Below are 19,617 nucleotides of genomic sequence, written 5' to 3' on the forward strand. Positions count from 1 at the left end.
TTTATTGGACAATGAACCAAGGGATCAATACTGCCTAAACTGATGAGAATGTTTTTTTTTTTTTTTAAATGACTATCATTGAGATTCTCATATATTCAAACTAAACTCCTATTTGTTTCCATTTAAATGAGATTTTAAGGAAAAATAATGATTTTTTTCAATTTTCGTGCAACATTACTTTATGGGAGAATGTATGATTGAAAATAATTTAGGAAACAATATTTCTGAAAAATGGAGTCCAAACATGGGGTAAAATAGAATAAGATGATATGCTCGACATATCAAGAAAAAATATGAGGTCTAAGGTAGGGGTGTAAGCGGTCTGGTTTTACCGGTTTTTGACAAATTTTCAAACCAAACCGTTTAAAACGGTTTGAGAAAAACCCAAACCTAAACCAAACCATTTTGAACGGTTTGAAAAAAACTCAAACCTAAACCTAACGGTTTGGTCCGGTTTTAAACCGCCGGTTTCGCCATATATTTTTTTATCCGTCTATTTTTATGTCATTAATTCATTGAATTTAATATATATTTATATCTCACTAGTAATAAATCTAAAATAAACTAAGCCTCGGTTTGAATCAAATTTTTGGGACAAAAAAATGAAAATTTGGATTGTTATTCTACAAGTCCAGCCACCTTTGTTAACCTGCTATTTCATGTGTAGGATCCAACCTCCTCTCCAATAGTCAATTCTCTCATTATGATGATATGAAAAATATGGCTCAAACAGAGACTAAATATATCTACTATAAATTTAAATATTAAATAAATCAAAGTGAAATCACAATAAACTAAAACATAATTTTTTTTTTCATTTTTGTTCACCTTTTTTAGGTTAATGACGATATAATAACGTTGCAATACAAGTCTACTAAACTAGATATAAGGTCCAAAAAATTTAAAGCATCTCCAATCGTGGTGAAAAATAGATCGAAAATCTCTTCGATAAAGAGATTCTAAGGACATACAAATTGCATTTTTGACGATTTATTTTTTATTTTTTTATTTTTTTTAACATCCTGAAGAAGCAAAAGTGAGGGATGTAAATGAGAATACAAAAACAATTTTAGCCCTTGATGGCCGTTATTTGATCAAAATAATGTTTTTAATAGTAATTTTTAAGAAAATGTGTACTTAAAAAGTAAAAAAATATTTTAGATTTACGTGTAAAATATTTTATTATTTGAATATGTGATTGAAAATGAGTTTATAATTTTTTTTAAAATAAAAAATGTCAAACGAAAATTTAAAAATATTAATTTACATCCAATTTGACATTGGCAATTAGAAATCTTATAATTTTTAACTACTTTCTTTCAATTCTCTTTCTAGGAAAAAAGAATCCGACAATTTTTGTATAGAAAAAATCTTACAGACAATGAGACATCATTGAAAGATGAGGAAAAAAAAAAAAAAAAATTCTAATGTCACATTAGCATCTGTACAAGTTTTTATTGTAAAAATAAAGGTTGAATTGATTGATTTGCTCGGAGGAAAGAGAAAATTATACTCCGTTTGTGTTCTACAAGGTACAGAGAGTAGTGAAAACGTTAGGCACAAGGAGATGAGTAGAGTGGCCCTTATCATCTTCGCTTGATATGCACGGGCATGCACCTGTGCTTTCAGTGTGAAAGTCTGTGCCTGGAATCGAAGGCTATCTGTATATTCGAGCTTCAATGAGGTGAAATATGCTTGATTTGTGGATCGAAGCTGTTGAGCTGTGTGAAGAAAAGATCGTAGCTTTCTTGTGATCGTCTGTTCGAGGTCATTGATTGAGTGCAACCGAGATCTGAACAGGGTTTTAAATATTTATTTATTTTTATTTTTTTGTGATTTTGTTTCTGGGTTTAAAAGATTCTTGTTCTTTGAGGAATTTGGGACTCATCAACTGTAAAATTTTCAGTTAAAGCTAAAAGATTTGGTTTCACTTTCATGGTGGAGTTTGAGCTGAAATATGATTGTTGATCAGTTCAAGATTTGGCATATGAATTTCTTGGAAATGAAATTCTGTGCCTGGGGGTGTTTGGTGAAGAATATAAAGAGCTGATGAAGCTGAACTTTTTCGTGTTCTGTAGTAGAAGAGGTTTTGGTTGAACATATTCGCAGCCGCAGGGGAGTTATAGTTAACATTTACTTCAAAATATTTACGTGAAGAACTATAATTTCCTCAATTCTCTTGCACTATATTTGGGGGTTGGCAGTGAAGGGGGTGGGGTGGAGTGGGGTAGATATCTATTGCTATGACTGCATGCATTGAAGTGGTGCCAAATTTGGGTTGAAAAGGGCAATTTTCTTTCTTGTTGGATCTTTTTACTGTTGAACCTGCAGGAATGAAGCTCTCTTCTTCTGGTTTAAGTCAGCAGTCTCCTGAAGGTGAATGTCTTTTCTTGAAGTTAATGCTGGCTATTTTAAGGATGCATATCTCACAAAAGAACTTCCCACTATAATCTCATTTTAGCCTTTTTTGGGTGAGATCAGAATGTATGTAAAATTGCATATTCTTTAGTAGTTAAAGGTGAAATTGAGCAATAGCAACCTCTTTATTCCTAATTATAAAATATTGATTGCAGAATCCCTGCTGATGGGAGCTTAGTATTCTACAAATTGGGAAGGGGGGTGGGAGGTTTACAGTGAAAATTAAAACCTTTTGAATTCTGGGCTAAGGAGGGTTCCAATGTGGATCTTGGATGAAAAAAAGAAAAAAATAAATAAATAAATCCTTTATTTCAAAATCCCTCTTATCCCTTTTTTCTCTGTATTTTTTTAATTTTTTGGGTCAAGAGAGGCTTTTATTACAATTTTTATTTATTTATTTATTTATTTATTTTTTTGAGAGGCTTATGTCAGGATTCCCTGTATAAATATCCTCTTCATGATATCAAGGCTTCTATTTGTTGTCATTAATGTTCCTTTTGATTTTTTATATAGACTGCAAAATTTAGCCCCTGTTTGATATTTTCATAAGAATACATTCTTGAATAGTGTATTGATAGGAAATGTGTGGTTAAAATATAAGGAAAATTTTTGAATTTACGTGTAATATTATTTTATTAAAGAATGTGGCCATTGAAATTATGTCAAATCACTGTTTAAGAATTTTTTTTTTTTTTTTTTTTAAAGAATGTGGCTCAGGCCTTAATTTCCAAACTGCAACCATTTTAGGAGGATGTAGTAGGACGAGTAATTTTGATAATTTTAGTTTGATTATCAGGGGATAAGAATTGTCTGAATTCTGAACTTTGGCATGCCTGTGCTGGTCCTCTTGTTTCTTTACCTGCTGTTGGGAGCCATGTGGTGTATTTTCCTCAGGGTCACAGCGAACAGGTTTGTTTCTTGACTTTTTTATGTTGATGATAAATTACAGTTTTCTCAAGGTTGAATCTTGTACCCTGTACATTTACTATTAATTTGTTTTTAGTTCGCTGGTGCCACTGATGGCAGGTGTGTCTTGAAAATAAGATCATGTTGACCTCATTATTTTTTCAATGATTTCTCAACAGGTTGCTGTATCAACCAACAAGGAAGTTGATGCACAAACACCGAACTACCCAAGCTTGCCTCCACAGCTAATTTGTCAGCTTCATAATGCGACCATGCATGTAAGAGATCTTCAATTTTGGTTGTGTTTCAATTATCCTTAACAGGCTTGCTCTAGAAGCTTATTATTTGTCATCCAGGCTGATGTCGAGACAGATGAGGTTTATGCTGAAATGACCTTGCAACCATTAAGCCCGGTACGTCAACTTTATATCAAGACTGGGTCGTCAATTATTCATGTTTTGTGTTGGTTGAGTTAAATTTTAACGTGCCTTTAATGCAGCAAGAGCAAAAGGATGTTACTTTACTTCCTGCAGATCTGGGTACTCCCTGCAAACAGCCAACAAATTACTTCTGCAAAACATTAACGGCAAGTGATACAAGCAGTCATGGTGGATTTTCAGTTCCGCGCCGGGCAGCTGAGAAAGTTTTTCCACCATTGGTAAATATATCTGGTTTCTATAAAGTTATAACTGTCCAGTTATGGTTCACCTATATTTGATGTCCTGTACATAGGCTCTAATGTTCTCAGCCTGCAGGATTTTGCTCAGCAACCCCCAGCTCAAGAGTTGATTGCACGGGATCTGCATAACAATGAGTGGAAATTCAGACATATTTTTCGAGGCAAGTTTCTTAAATGTGGGGAATCCTGTCTTTTGTAGGATTTTTGCTAAATGGGGATTAACTTTATTTCAAAATATTTCCTGTTACTTTTCATCTTCTATTGTTTAGTTTTCTTCTAACTACTTGATTCACCATTATCTCGATCTATATCAACTCTAGGATATGTATGATTTTAGAATATTCAAGTCTGTGGAATACCCAGTAAAATATTAATCTGCCGCCTGTAACCCAGCAGATTACATGGTCCAGGGCCCCGAAATGGCTGCCATAGAAATATCCTCTCCCGACGTAAGAAGTCCAATTGGAGCAAGTCGTCCACGATAACTTCTTTCTGTTCTATTCCCGTCTTTCTGTCTTAAATAGATCGGCCTATGAACATAGAAACTGTCTACCTGACGATTTTTTCTTCAGAAATATGTGGGCTAATTCCTGTAATTGTTTATGTTCGTTTCACAGGTCAGCCAAAGAGGCATCTTCTTACTTCTGGATGGAGTATGTTTGTCAGTGCGAAAAGACTTGTTGCTGGTGATTCAGTCCTTTTCATATGGTACGCATTAACTTGTTCTGGTCTCGTAACATCGGCATTTTCTTTCTTCTTCTTCCATTCCGGTTGGGTAATATTTTTGCAATATTTGAGAATAAGTGCATGGGCTAGATCTACATTTGAATTGTTTTTATTACTTTAATTAGGAATGACAAGAATCAATTGCTTCTTGGTATCCGACGTTCCAATCGCCCACAAACTGTCATGCCTTCTTCGGTTTTATCAAGCGACAGCATGCATCTGGGGCTTCTTGCTGCTGCTGCACATGCAGCTGAAACAAAAAGCTGTTTCACCATATTTTTCAACCCAAGGTGTTCTCTTTGCACCATGATCAAGTTTATGCTTGTCAGATCAATGGTGTCTCTAACTCGTTTACTTCTGAATTCAGGTCTAGTCCATCAGAATTTGTTATATCTCTGGCCAAATATGTGAAAGCCGTTTATCATACTCAAGTCTCTGTTGGTATGCGATTCAGGATGCTGTTTGAAACAGAAGATTCTAGCATTCGTCGGTATGTTTCCGGACAACTTATGCAGAATTTTACTTCCTTTACCATTATTTGTTTGTGGAAAAATTCATTTAACATCCTAGGTTTGCACGTTGACTTCCAATAATTGATTTTTTTCTTTTCTTTTCTATGTAATAATGAGCTATCATCCATCTTGTGAGCTAAAGAAATATCTGAAAACCTCTCGAATAGCTTTAAGATAAGGAACATGGTGTTAAATTGACTTCAAAATACAAACCGAGATGGCATGCCCCCCCAAGTTCAATGTATCTGTCAATGTATCTGTCACGAAGTTGATATTACGTATTTTCTGTTGTTCCATAGGTGTATATTTTCTGTTGTTCCATAGGTGTATATGCATTTCTCCTCCTCCCTTATGAGTTCCTTATCTTACTAAAAGTTGTATACATTCAACTGATAATTCTAATTATATGCTTGGTTCCAGCTATATGGGGACGATAACTGGCATAAGTGAATTTGATCCCGTTCGATGGCCAAATTCGCATTGGCTTTCTGTGAAGGTATGCTATATGCCACAAACTTCCTCCTACTTATTCTTTGTTTAACACAGGCAATATATATGGTGTCCCACTCTACATTGCTTAACGAGTGACTGATTGAAACTTTTGAAATCCTGTCCTTTTTCAAAGGTGTCCATGTTAAACTTTCACCATGTTGATGCAGGTTGGTTGGGATGAATCTACTGCTGGTGAAAGGCAACCTAGGGTCTCCCTATGGGAAATTGAGCCTTTGACAACATTCCCCATGTATCCGTCGCCATTTCCCATGAGACTAAAGCGACCTTGGCCTCCAGGACTCCCCTCATTCAGTGGTATGAAGTTGAATTTTCTGATTGTCTTCCATTCTATCCTTGCTCTCCCAAACATTTTTCTTTGCTTTTGAAACCTCTTCTTATCACACGCGATTCAGCATAAGAGACGGAAATACAAAATATCTAGTGCAGTAACTAATATTGTTTGTTGCTCTTAGGGGTGAAGAATGATGATACAGGGATAAATTCCTCTCTTATGTGGCTCTGTGGAGATATTGGAAACGGTGGAATGCAATCTCTCAACTTTCAAGGAACGGGAGTCACGCCATGGATGCAGCCAAGGCTTGATACTTCAACACTTGGCATTCGAACTGACATGTACCAAGCTATGGCTGCTGCTGCTGCTCTTCGGGAGATGAGGGTTATTGACTCTTCGAAACAGATCCTCTCGTCACGCATCCAGTTCCAGCAACCCCTGGCTGTCGGTAGCTGGTATGACGGTTTGGTGCAACCTCAGACCATGCAACAGTCCCAGTCCCCTTCTCCTTTTCGTCAAAGCTTTCAAGAAAACCAGCCTCAGGCACCTCTACAACAGCATGCTCATCTTCTTCAGCCGCAATTGCAGCATCAAAACTCTTTCAGTAATCTACAGCTCCAACAGCAGCATTTGACTGATCCTCAGCAGGTTTCAAGTGCTGTACCTGTCCTATCTCAATTGGCTTCAAGCTCTCAAGCCCAGCCTTCAGAGCTGCAATCCGTTTCTTCCGTGCACCCACAGAACTTTCTGGATTCAAATGTCAAACCTGTCACTAGCAATATTAGTTTTCCTCTTCACAGTTTATTGAGCTCAGTCTCCCAGGTTGAAGCGCCCAACCTTGTTAACATGCCTAGTTCGAGAGACTTATTATCTTCCAGTGGTTGGCCCACAAAGAGGGTTGCCATTGATCCTCGTTTTCATTTGGGAACATCTCAGTGTATATCATCCCAGGTGGATCAGTTGGCACCACCCAACACTAACATATCTCAAAATGCTGGTTCTTTGCCTCCGTTTCCTGGTAGGGAGTGCATTATGGATCAAGGAAGCAATGATCCCCAAAGTCACCTTTTATTTGGATTTAATATAGATTCCGCATCCCTTCTCATGCAGAATGAGATGTCACATCTTAGGGGAGTTGGTAGTGATAGCAATAATCCAACAATAGCGTTGGCCTCTTCCAACTACTTGAGTAGCACTGGCACAGATTATTCAATTGACCCAACAGCTTCTTCCAGTTGTATCGATGAGTCGGGTGTCCTGCAGTCGTCCAAAGGCATGGGGCAACCAGACACATCTTCCAAAACCTTTGTTAAGGTAGGCCGCCTTAGTTACCCCATTGAACCCTGTCTACCTATCAAAACGGAGAAGTATATCTCCATTACCTGGCAGCTTGTTGGGGGAATTGGTAGGATTGCCGAATGCACTAAATTACATTCCAAAATTTATTTCTTTTTTCATTTGTATTTCCTTTTTTCAACAGGTTTACAAGTCAGGGTCCTTTGGAAGGTCACTGGATATCACCAAGTTCAGCAGCTATCATGAGCTGCGCGGTGAACTTGCAGTGATGTTTGGCCTCGAAGGCCAGTTGGAGGACCCTTTGAGATCAGGCTGGCAGCTTGTATTTGTGGACCGAGAGAACGATGTTCTTCTCCTTGGCGATGACCCCTGGCTGTGAGTTTTTCCGTCTTAAAAATGTGTGCATGAAATTTTTGTGTTTTATAGCATGCATTTGTTCGTGTTCTCCGAGTCTGGATCATTGGATGTAAAACTATCATTACAAGTTCTTGTGGATCTCCTTTCTAGCATTAGGGGCATAACTTGGGTAATTGAGGCCCTTAGTCGTGTCTTATTTATCTTGTTAGGTTACGTCAGCATCAGGATGAAATGCCTCTTCTACTATAATCCCTTATCATGCAAATGAAGTGCTTGCTGTTAAATTATACGTTTTTTAAGATTCATGGTGGTTATTTAGCGTTTCTTGTTATTACTACATGACATAATTGCATTTTTCAAGGAGGTGTCATACTGCCTGTTCACATCTGATACACACCGTGTTTATTATATTTCCAGGGAATTTGTAAACAGTGTATGGTGTATCAAGATACTGTCGACACTAGAGGTGCAAGAGATGGGAAAACGAGGCTTGGAAGTCCCAGTTCAGAGACTTCCAAGCAGCAGCTGTGATAGCTACGCAAGCCGGCAAGAGTCCAGGAATATGAATACCGGGATACCATCTGTTGGGACTCTTGATTTTTAAAGCAGTTTTACGAGTTAAGACAAAGTCACTTGTATTAGTATTATTAGCATATCTGCCTAAAACTTTTGGGGGGACAGAACTTCTTGCTTCTTGGTTAAGCCATTACATAGAAGCTATACTGGTAAGGATTATAGCATAACCTCTTCCATTTCGCCATCCTGTAATGCCAAAACGCGCATATTTAAGGACAATAGTGCCTTTGAATTAGCTGTAGTTTCTTACTATTTTACAATCTATTTAGAGCTCAACACTGATATTGGTGATGTATTATGTCCATTCAAAAGCTATATGTATGTCCCCAGTATATTTGTTCACAGTTTTGCTTGGTGTTCACAGTTTACAATCTATTTAGAGCACTGATAATGGTGATGTATAAAAGTTGTACACCTTACAGGGCCCACAATTATTTTATTCATGTGGGTCCCCTCAACATGTGGGGCTGTACACCATGGTGTACAAGTGACTTTTTTCATTTGTTCATACTTGGACTTGAATTGACCGTTAAAGCTGTCAAAATTGCATACTCACGAGCCACGAGGTTTTTACAGAAGGGTGATGTGGTATGAGTGCAAGACAGCAAGAAGAGCACCAATTTAAGGTAGGGTAGGAATTCCAACCACCCTAAAAGTTAAAATCCTCCTTTTACATTATTTTCTGTTGTTTTGCAGAAAATGACAGTATTTTTGGCTTAATGCTTTCCCACTTTGAAGAGGATTTATTTCTGGTAGGGGCGCACAAAAGTATCGGATCCAACTGGCCTGTTGGGTGCCGATGTGTTTAGGTTTTAAATGGTTCGGTACGGTTCGGTACTGGAACCAAGAATCGGCCAGCCAGTTGACCAGTTCGCTTTTTGGTTCTAGTACTCAGAATTGAAAACCCAAAACGAACGTGACTTGATCTATCGTGAACACGGGTAGGCTACAATTAGTCCAATTGTAAATAATTGGAGAAGTAGCGATTGGTGCTGGTTAGTGAACCACCTTGTTTCAATTTGCAGGAACGAAGCGACACTAACCATAGCTCACATTTCGAAGTAAAGCTACAATATCAAAGATGCATTAGGAGGTAAACTTTAGTCACCTTGCAAGTTATGAACAACCCCAATAGAATCACCTCGGTTTCAGTAATTTATTTTGGGACCAACCAAAACTAAATTTGGAATCAATGTTTTCGTTGATTCTTGGTTCGTTTCAATTCTCTTTAGAATCAATCGTGCCTTCCACTAATTATCCTTTTAGCACCTCGCATAATATCTCAAAGCCTAAGGGCAACACTTGCGCCAAATATTTGGTGTAATCTCACTCCAACCCAACACCAAATTTTGCACCACTTTGATCATATTTTGCATCATTTTGGTGCAAATGAATACGGCTGCGACACCATTTTGCACCAAAATGGTTAATGTCCTTTTTGCTCTTTTTCTTTTCCTTTTTATTATTATTATTTTTTTATTTTTTCATTCTGCATCAACTTTTGTTAAGGGTGATTGTGTCACTTTCTTATTATATAACAAATTTTAATTCTTAATTAATTATTATTTTTAATACTATGATTATTATTATTATTATTTTATTTGTGGTTTTTTCTATTAATTGTAGTACATTCATTAAATTTATTAAAGAATTCAACATTTTTGTTAAATGAAACACAATTATTTATTTAATAATTTATGTAGTAGTAAGTAATATAAATAAATAATTTTTCCCATAAATAAATTATTAAGAAGAAAATAATTATAAAATGTTCATTTAGTATAACTTTTAATGTAATGAGTTGCAAATGGTTTTTAATTTGGTGCATAATGGTACAACATTTACCTCAAATTTCAATGTAAGGTTGGAGATCTAATGAGTTATCTGAGGTCATATTAGGATAGTTAGACTTCTTGCACTTAGTAAGAATAATTGTGGCCTCATCAAGATATCTTGATGGTTGGAACTTAGAGTGAATTACCCAAATGGTCATTGAACTTGACAAAAAATTTTCACGGGATCACTGAACTTTGTAAAAAGTTTCCATAGAATCACTAAACTTTAAAAATCACCACATTCATCACTGAATTTTACAACAATGATCCCTGGGAACCTTTTGCAAAGTTCGGTGATGAATTTAAAGTTCAATGACCTCGTGGAAACTTTTTGTAAAGTTCAGTGTTGAATTGAATAATTTTTAACGTTCAGTGACCCCGTAAAAACCTTTTATAAAATTCAGTGACCATTTGGATAATTCACTCTTGAAACTTACACACATCTTTGAGTAAACTCTAGACAAATTAGCTTCTTGAAATCTGTCTTCACAAGGAAGATGTTTTAACATGTGTAGCATTTTGTATCAGTATCCTTATTTCTGAGAAAACTTCATTACATTTTAGCTTTTCTTTAACAGATTTGATGATATACCAAAATCTTTCTGTTATTCTCATTACTCAAGTTTTTATAGTGCAAATTGGAATTATTTGGTGCTCGATGAAGAGGGCTTCAAATTCCAAATAAAGAAACTGATGTTTTCAGGGAATCAAAATTGACCAAAAATCAACATCACTATACTGACGATATGTATGATTACATATTCTTCACTCCATCTAAAGGCTACTTCTAATTTTTTTCAATAAATACAAAGATAAAAACAAACATGATCAACAATTCATCGATTGGTGTACGACTCATGTCTTATTTGTGCAACTTTCTTCATATTATAACCAACCACAACAAGTAGAAGAGGAGCATGGAATTCGACCTGTTTGGCGAATGTATTCTGCATTTGCAGCAGTTTTTTCAGCCTGGCGATTTTTTCTAGCTTCTGCAGCAGCACGCATTTCCTCTGATTTTTGGGTTGCCATACTGACCTTCTTTACCATCTTTGCTTGAGCTTGTGCTCTCATTTGCTCAATTTGCGCCTGAAAACAAATACTATTTACATTTGCAATACCAAGTGCTCATTTCCACATTAGTTTTGTTCGATAAAAAAAGAAAAAATGCAAACACGTCAAAGAGAAATGGAAGTGCAGAAAAGCAAAGCTAAACTAAGGGTTTAGTAGCACACAAATTAAGAAACCAACTTGAAAAGGAGAGATGCACACTTAGTTTGACCCTCTAAATGAAGTTCTGAAAAGTATAAATAAATTTGAGTATTATCGGAAGAAGTAAACGTATAACAGTATATTTTGTAGCTTTGGCAGAACTGAAGAACATTCAATAAGGCTTTTCACAGACAGAGAAACTCAAAATTTAGGGGATAGGAAGAAGAGTGCTTTAAAAACAGCGATTCTTAAATAATTTGTAGTTGGCAAAAAAATCCACAAAAGCTCAATATGGAAAGCAAGCTCATTGAAATACTCGTGATCTAGTTAGAAATGGTATAGCAGTCCGATGCCAAGGATACAACAGGGAAAAAGAAAGTGAAATCTCCTCTTATATGTGTATTAGTTTTTTAAATATTTGATATTACATAAACCGAATTATACAATGTATTAGGTCATATTTTCTTATTTTAAATGTTCCCAGTTGTAAACGTGGGCTGGGGTGAACATCTGGGGGTATTTTCATTTATTTTTTATTGAATATTTTGCCTATTCATAATCCACTTCTCAGCGTCATTCCATTTGGATGGCAAAGGTCTTGAGAATGATCTATTCGCAGGATGGTGCAATGATCTCTCCCCTTTATGAAACTCAAAGCTTGAAGTACTGTCATAATCAAGAATCTCATCTTCATATGTTCTCATTGGTTGTAGTGAACAAAAATTACTGCCGTCACCCACTGAAACTAGCTGCATTTTGACACTGCTCACATCCTCATTTTCCCTCAGCACGAGTTCCTTTGGTTGCAGAAAATTACCATCACCTTGGCTTGCAGCTAGCACTGAAAAACTATGTTTTATTGGTGGAACTTCTGAAGCTGGAGCTGCAAATCGTAGTGCATAGACCCTAAATCAGCACTATGTTTTGTTCAATCAAAACCAAATCTACATGCCAACAAAAATTTAGAGATCTGTAATTAATCTTATAAGCAATTACTTCCAATTAAGTGCGGTTCTGCCAGAAAAGCACATTTTCTTGGTATACTTCTAAGCTAATAAAAAACAGTTCAAAGGAGGCCTCAAGCCTCATGTTGATCTGGTCCTACATTATATACAAATTAATGATTAACAAAAGATTTGAAGCAGAAATTAATATGGGCAAAGTTACCAAACCTTCCTCCTCAAAATCTCCACTTCTGGTGGCCAATAACCGGTTCTTCAAAAATTCTGAATCCTCAATCCTGGCAGGAGATGTTCTTGAAGAATTACTATTTGATTCGCCCTTTTCCCTCTGATGGTGAGGTCCCATTAGCTTCATTCTCAACTTACTTGGAGATATTATACCAGTCTACATCATCAAACAACAAATTCAAAATCTAATGCAGGTTTTTCCCAAATTGAAGAACTCTAAGCACAACCCACTAAAGAAAGATTCAAACTCTACAACCAAATCAATTGTTTCGCATTTATTTTTGAAGTTCGTCTCTAATAATTAAAATGTATTTGTGTGGATATCTAAGTAAAGTGAGTGTACAAAACAAATCATATTCTTACCTGAACTTTGTGTACCCTTTCGTATTCCATGAGATACTTTCACACGCACACGCACACTCACACTCACAATCTTGAAGAGAGAGAGAGAGAGAGAGAGAGAGAGAGAGAGAGAGAGAGAGAGAGAGAGGTGAGAAGAAGCCAAAGCTCTATGAAAACAGTTGTGCAAAGCTCAGACAAATTACGAATAAGATTTGGTAGGAGATGTGCCATTTTTTGACCCTTCACTTCTTATGGCCATTATTCAAAAAATAATAATAAATAAAAAATGCATAAATGAACACCGAATTTTTTTAAGAGTATGTGCTTAAAAAATAAGAATAAAAATAAAATTTACGAACAAATATTTTATTTTGTAAATGTGTAATTGAAAATAATTATGAGAAATATTTTTTGAAAAAATAGAGACAAACGAGGGCTTATTTTTAAAATGATATATATAATGAGTGATACTACACGTATATCTTGATGCTCATAACAGTGTTCATCTCCTCACATGGAGGGAAGTTTACTTTCAATAAAATACAGCCCTTGTTTGAGTCCATTTTTTCATCAAAAATCATTTTTCAATAGTTCTTCAATAAAATAATATTACACGTAAACTCAAAATTTTTCTTTATTTTTTTAACCACACATTTCTTATTAACATACTATTCAAAAATTGCACTTTTTGGACAAGAATAAGGCTCAAACAAGAGCATAATTTATTCGAAGTGGATCCCCCTTCACGTGAGGTGGTGAACACCGCATTATATACGAGTAGAATATTTCATACTTTTAAAATGGATGACTTGCATTTACCTGCTTTTCAAATTTCATGCCTAAAAAAAATGTCAATTATGAAATGATTTAGTAAAATATTTTTGATTTCTTATTTTAAGCAATTCAATATATATGTTCTTATAAATTTGCCAAGCCAGTAGATGTTAACTAATTTTCGAAGTGGCCACAAACTCATACTTCTTACGAATTCATTCATGTTTGGCTAAGAATAATAACAATCTCACTTATATGTAAATTTAACAATAACCAATTATTTATTCATCATGATTAAGAGCTTATTTGGTACAACTTAAAAATCAATTTTTTGACCGTTATTTCACTATTTCAGTCGTTATTTTTGAATTCTTCTCTCACAAGTATGACCCACTTTATCTCTAACAGTCAAAAAATCAATTATCAAAATCCTTACCAAACAAGCACTAAAAATTAGAAGTTATTTATAGAGAATAAATCACATCTCAATATTAAAATAAGTAATTATTTTTACTTGTAAGAAAAAAGATGTAAATGAGAAATAAAAAATTTACTTAAAAATAAATTCAGCCTACTTTTGAGCCTAATCAAACATGCACTTAAATTGGGTTTTGTCCAAAACTGTGTTAATTATTGTTTATTTAGTCATTCCTTGCTTTTGGACTATGCCATATAGCAGCGGACATTTTGTGTCACAATCAGGAAATTGTCTAAGAATATTATTAGTGAGTCCAATAAATAAATGTAATGTCTGTCCCCTCAGTAATCTGTTTAGGGACATTTGCACTTACCTTTGTCTTTAATAATTATTGTGACCATAATTTTTGACCAATTGGGGTCCACATTTACATTATCGAATCAAAGCTGGCCAATGCTCCTTTTAGAAATCAAAGTTGAAAAGGCTAAAAAAGGAGATCTAAAGAAATTAGCTTTTTATATATCCATAAAAATACTAAAAAGGAGGAAATGATCAAAAATTGACGAAACATTTTACAACTTAAAAAATCATCTTGTACTAAGCAAATCTTTTTAGTTATGTTGTATATTAGGTTAGGATCAATGGGTCTATCCAGTGCAGGTGTCAAGGATCGCAATTATACTTGGTCTTTGATTACTTGCAGTTACAGTTTATCCAACTTCGAACGCACTTTATCAATGTTAGTTTAAGATGTAAAAAATTATTTCAGCACTAAAAGAACCTTACTGTTTGTAAATACTTATTATGATCCGTTAACTGTTAAATGTCTACTTATGACACTTAGGTAGTGTTTGATTGGATCATTTTCTATGGAAAATGGAATAAGTTTTCCATCTTTTACTCAATTAATGGTATTTGATATCACCAATATGGTGAGAATTTATTTTCCCGGTTATTTTAGCAAATTTTAATTAATTTATTTATTTATTTATTTTTGTTGGCAATGGAAACAAATTCTAAGAATTATTGTAAAAAAAAAAATTCCTTTAATTGACAATTTTCATGTAAATAAAGCCAAACGAATGTCAAAAGATAGATGATTTTCTTGATTTTTTTTTTTGACAATAGAAACAAATTATATCCTCAATACCAGTAAATTTTATCCCTTTAATTGATAATTTTTGTGTAAAACAAAATCAAACGAACATCAAAAAACACTTCTATTTTAACATTTTTCACTTGAAAAATTATACCAATCAAACACAATAAATCGACAATTCTCAGGAAAATAATTTTTAGGCAATTCAATTCCCTGGAATTCATTTTCTTTCCACCCAAATTCCATCTTTGTAATCAAACAGACCCTTAGGTTTTTCTTACTTAAATCATTATTGGGGTAGTAGGTATTCAAAGTCTTGTCAAACTGTTCGTCCTTGCACCAGCAATTGTAATTTTCTATTTTCGCAAATCAATGAATAAGCTATATACAATACTTTCAAACATTCGGTTGTAGAGCTTCTTTTTATTTGTCTTTGAATATATTTCGTCCCAAATCCACAGAGAACAAATGGAATGTAGTCTAGTAAACTAGAATACTGTTGCATGGTGCTCCTTCTATGCTAGAAGGAAAGGCATTCCTTGATACTAGTGTTATGTGCTGACATAATTATTGCTCAAGAGGGCTCCATGTCAGCCACAAAAAGGTCCCATTACATGCCAGCGTGTCCATTAGCATTTGCATCATGATTGTTGAAGCAGTATCTAGAAAATGTGTGCAATCCTAACATTTGGATAAAATGATAATTGGAAGCCTTGTGCAGACCGCGAAAATGAAGGCCTCAACTCGACTTTGAAAATAGAAGACATTTTAAGTGCACATTTTGACACAATCAAATCGATTGATTTTTCCATGCGAACGAACACATATACATAACAAATTACATGAGAAGTATAAGAAAGCACAAAAATCAATCAATATGGTACTTCCAGTAGAATGACAAGTGTTGAACTCGCAAAAATGATAAAGAAATCCCTAAAATCATCTATAAAAAGGGCCATTAACACAACAACAAATGACTACAAATTGAAATGTTGCAAATCAAACAGTTAAAAAACTATCCAACCTTTCACATTCTAAAAATTCACCTCGGGTCAAGGCAAAAACTAGGGTTGACACTTGATAAGTGTATTTTATACGCTTATTTGGACCTAAATATATCGACATTTAACAATTCTTTTAAGAAATTATGGCTAATTTATTGTATATTTCGTTTATTAAGTAAAACTTTATGATCGAAAGTGGAATTGAAAGAAAAAAAATGAAAAATGGCAAAGTACAAAATTTGAGGACCAAATTGTAAATACCCAATGATTGATTTAGGCAATAAGAGATACTTTGAAGAATGCTAAGAGTCAATTGGATGAAATTAGAAGTAAAAAAAAGAATGGAATATGATCAGAATATTAACATAAATCAATTTTCAATCACACAAGATATCTTCCAAGTTTTTGATCAAATATTGAAACCCATTTCTGACATAGTAAACATCCGAATTGGAAAAATTCTATTGCTAGCAAAATTGTAGCCTTTTGAGTTAAATTTTCAACACAGTTTGAATTACCTAAATTGGATATTGGGAGATAAAATTATGATCAAAATATTGACTACTGTGTAGATGCAAAAACATGCACACACAAAACTAACTTTCGTTATTCAATTGGAACTCTTTTGAAAATCAATTTGAATGTGATTTTCAACCAATTTTCAACTCCTACAAATATCTAACAGTATAATACATTGAGGGCCTCTCCTACACCTCTCATATACATCTCATACTCAAATATTCATCAATTATTATCATCAAATGGGAGACGAATTAATAGTTTTTGTTAGAGAATAGAATGTGATTTGCAAGAATTCAATCAAGTGAAGAATCAAACTTTATTTTTGGGCAAAACAAGAAAACGAAAGTGGAGATTCATCAAGATTCCATTGAAAGATTCAACATTTCAATACTCATCTTCATCTTCATCTTCTCAATTTATCAAAAATTCGGGTTATGTATTTTCACTTAAATGTAATTTCTTGTAATTTCAATATGTTATGCTAGTTTTATATATTGTTAGGATGAGATGAATCTTATTGTGATACTTTTAGTTTTTAATTAATTATTTTAAATTTAATTTGGTTTGATTTGTAGATGTCTATTATCGTTTTATTGTTTCAATTGCTTGGTAACCAATTGAATTGTTAGTGAATTTTATTGTTATCGAAAGAGACAATAAGATTTAAGCACATTATAATAAATATTGTAAAATTTGATAAAGAATAGAGATATACCTCTATATTTTATATGATATCAATAAGTGTTCTAGCACATGTTAATGCATTTATCATGTTCTTATTTTTCATTGGGAAATAGAAGGGTCTCATGAGGTTGAGTGGATTTGATTTGATCGTTATCGATAGAGGCTTTCAATCAAATTAGGAACATTGACCAACATGAATAATTCAAATTGTCTCTTTAATTGTTGCACTAAAAATGAAATAATAAGGAAGATTCGACATATTAGCAATACATCTCACATATTTGAAAAACACATTTACTTGCTTTCACTAATGTAATTGATAATTTAGAGATTAATATAGAAAAATTACAAAACTTGTTTGTTATTTGATTAAAGTTACAATTAATTTTAACCCGGTCAAACATATAGTTCTCATAGTTTCGACACTCTATTCACTACTTTATTATTTGTTCACGATTTTGTCCGCTTGCGGGAAATCAAACAATCAACACTCTTTGAAATTTTTGCATCCTCTAATTGAAGTGTGCCTTCAATCTGAAAATCCTCCAAAAACATTTTTCTTCCTTCAAGCAGAAATTTCACCAAAAACACATCCGAAAACCTCAAAAGGGGCATAATCCTGCCAAAAATTTCTACAGGAAATCTTACGGTTGGAAATAAATAAATAAATAAATAAATAAATATATATATATATATATATATAGTTGATAACCAAGTTACGACTCCTATCGTCAATTGATCTGCTTTAAGTACAGGTCGATGTAAGGTAAGGCTCTTCAGGTATTCGATACATGTGAGCTTTCTTTTCATTTTAAGGAAAAAATTAGTTTTAAAGAAAAATTAAAAAGATGCCCTTATAAGGTTGTAATATATTGTTATGAAATAGAGAGAAAAAGAGAAGGAACCAGATAAATCAATAGACTTGTATGCGTTTTAATGATAACCAAATCTACATATTTATAGGAAAGAATTAGGGATACAATGATATAATTGTCATTTACTAATAAAAATACAATTTATAACACTCCACATTGAATGACACATTACAAAATATTTGTATCGTTAAAATCTTGTCAAGAAAAATCTATGGGACAAAATTTCACAGCTATTTTCCCCCTATTTCAGTAAATGATGTGTCAATATTGTAATTCTAGTGAAGCATGTTTTGTGTCGTCTTGTTATAGCCTTCAAATAACACCGTTTTTATACGAAATATTTATCAACATTTGATGACTGTAATAACATAATGAATCAAAAATAGCTCTTGTTGATTTCTTTAGTATTTTCATACATATTATAGTATCATTTTGAAGGTAAATGTCTTGGAGGTTATAAACATTCATTAGACAAAGAACATGCTCTCTTAAAATCCTATCAAGAAAAATTCTATGGAAAAAATCGTAATCAAGAAAGAAGCACTTTATTCTTTTAAGTACGTTACAAAAGTTGTTTCGTTAAAAATCTAATCAAGAAAACTCAATGAAATAAAATCTTAGTCAAGGAAAAAAGAGTACAATGCATATTTACCTTTCTCATGATAATATCACTTAAATTATATGCTTCACACATAAATTTTTTAAAGGATAGTATTAAAATTATATGAGATAAGTTCGTTATAATCACGTTTATTATATGCATATCAAATTTCATGCTTTGTTAGACTAATAAAATAAATACTTGTGATTACATACACCACATGATAAGTTATCTGTTTATACAAGTTTTCACGAAATTCATTATTGAAAGAGTCATACATTTCATATTACAATTTTATTTTATTTTATTTTAATTTTGCATAAATATACACATTTTAAGTGCTCAGACGGTATATACAAAAGTTCCAAGTTACTCAAGTAAATTTAATTTTGCTCGGATTACGTCCTTTTATTTGATCAATTATTTTTTCGATCGATATACTTTAATATATTTACTTTGACATCCTCATTATTCATAATATGAAATGGTACATTACGTACAAAAATACTGTGGACGTCTTTTTTTTTTTAATTCTATTTCTTTTGCAGAACGACATAACTTATAGAAATATCTAGATTTTCAACATATCAGATATCCAAACCTCTTCTGAGATTTTACAATTTTACTATGTCTAAATACTTATCAAGAGTACACCTCCTTAATGGGACTATCTTTGCTCATTGCTCCATTTTTGTTTGGAGGTTTTTGTATTAGAATCAGATATCATCACGTTTTAAGTGTTCCATAAATTTACCAAATACAAAATTAAAGAATTTCCTTCCAGAAGTTAATTCAAGTTGGAGTATT

The 19,617-nt window shown here is 33.5% G+C and overlaps 2 protein-coding genes across 2 annotated transcripts; one reads left to right on the forward strand and one right to left on the reverse strand.

Moving 5' to 3' along the window:
• Positions 1–1,468: 1,468 nt before the first annotated feature.
• On the forward strand, positions 1,469–8,602 carry LOC111370501 (auxin response factor 6-like). Its single transcript, XM_022992217.1, has 14 exons — positions 1,469–2,376; positions 3,215–3,327; positions 3,504–3,602; positions 3,681–3,737; positions 3,824–3,982; positions 4,080–4,164; positions 4,621–4,711; positions 4,855–5,019; positions 5,097–5,219; positions 5,662–5,737; positions 5,901–6,048; positions 6,207–7,339; positions 7,506–7,696; positions 8,096–8,602. Exons 1-14 carry the CDS (start codon positions 2,334–2,336, stop codon positions 8,280–8,282), a joined length of 2,670 nt encoding a protein of 889 aa, XP_022847985.1. The 5' UTR covers positions 1,469–2,333; the 3' UTR covers positions 8,283–8,602.
• Positions 8,603–10,764: 2,162 nt separating this feature from the next.
• LOC111370054 lies at positions 10,765–13,049 on the reverse strand. The gene is made up of 4 exons (XM_022991765.1): positions 12,855–13,049; positions 12,474–12,648; positions 11,837–12,184; positions 10,765–11,216 (listed from the first exon to the last, which is right to left on the reverse strand). Exons 1-4 carry the CDS (start codon positions 12,882–12,884, stop codon positions 10,975–10,977), a joined length of 795 nt encoding a protein of 264 aa, XP_022847533.1. The 5' UTR covers positions 12,885–13,049; the 3' UTR covers positions 10,765–10,974.
• Positions 13,050–19,617: the final 6,568 nt, after the last annotated feature.

This window comes from Olea europaea, chromosome 21 (assembly GCF_002742605.1).
Source record: "Olea europaea var. sylvestris chromosome 21, O_europaea_v1, whole genome shotgun sequence".
NCBI classification, from domain to species: Eukaryota; Viridiplantae; Streptophyta; class Magnoliopsida; order Lamiales; family Oleaceae; genus Olea; species Olea europaea.

What these genes read in the sequence shown, in the direction of transcription:
- LOC111370054 (XM_022991765.1), bottom strand. Translation starts at nt 12,884, where the DNA reads ATGGAATACGAAAGGGTACACAAAGTTCAG. An exon ending in AAAGGGTACACAAAGTTCAG is followed by an intron (nt 12,649 to 12,854) that starts GTAAGAATATGA and finishes TTGATGATGTAG; the next exon opens with ACTGGTATAATATCTCCAAG. An exon ending in TGGAGATTTTGAGGAGGAAG is followed by an intron (nt 12,185 to 12,473) that starts GTTTGGTAACTT and finishes TACGATTTGCAG; the next exon opens with CTCCAGCTTCAGAAGTTCCA.
- LOC111370501 (XM_022992217.1), top strand. Translation starts at nt 2,334, where the DNA reads ATGAAGCTCTCTTCTTCTGGTTTAAGTCAGCAGTCTCCTGAAG. An exon ending in AGAAAGTTTTTCCACCATTG is followed by an intron (nt 3,983 to 4,079) that starts GTAAATATATCT and finishes CTCAGCCTGCAG; the next exon opens with GATTTTGCTCAGCAACCCCC. An exon ending in CTTCCAAAACCTTTGTTAAG is followed by an intron (nt 7,340 to 7,505) that starts GTAGGCCGCCTT and finishes TTTTTTCAACAG; the next exon opens with GTTTACAAGTCAGGGTCCTT.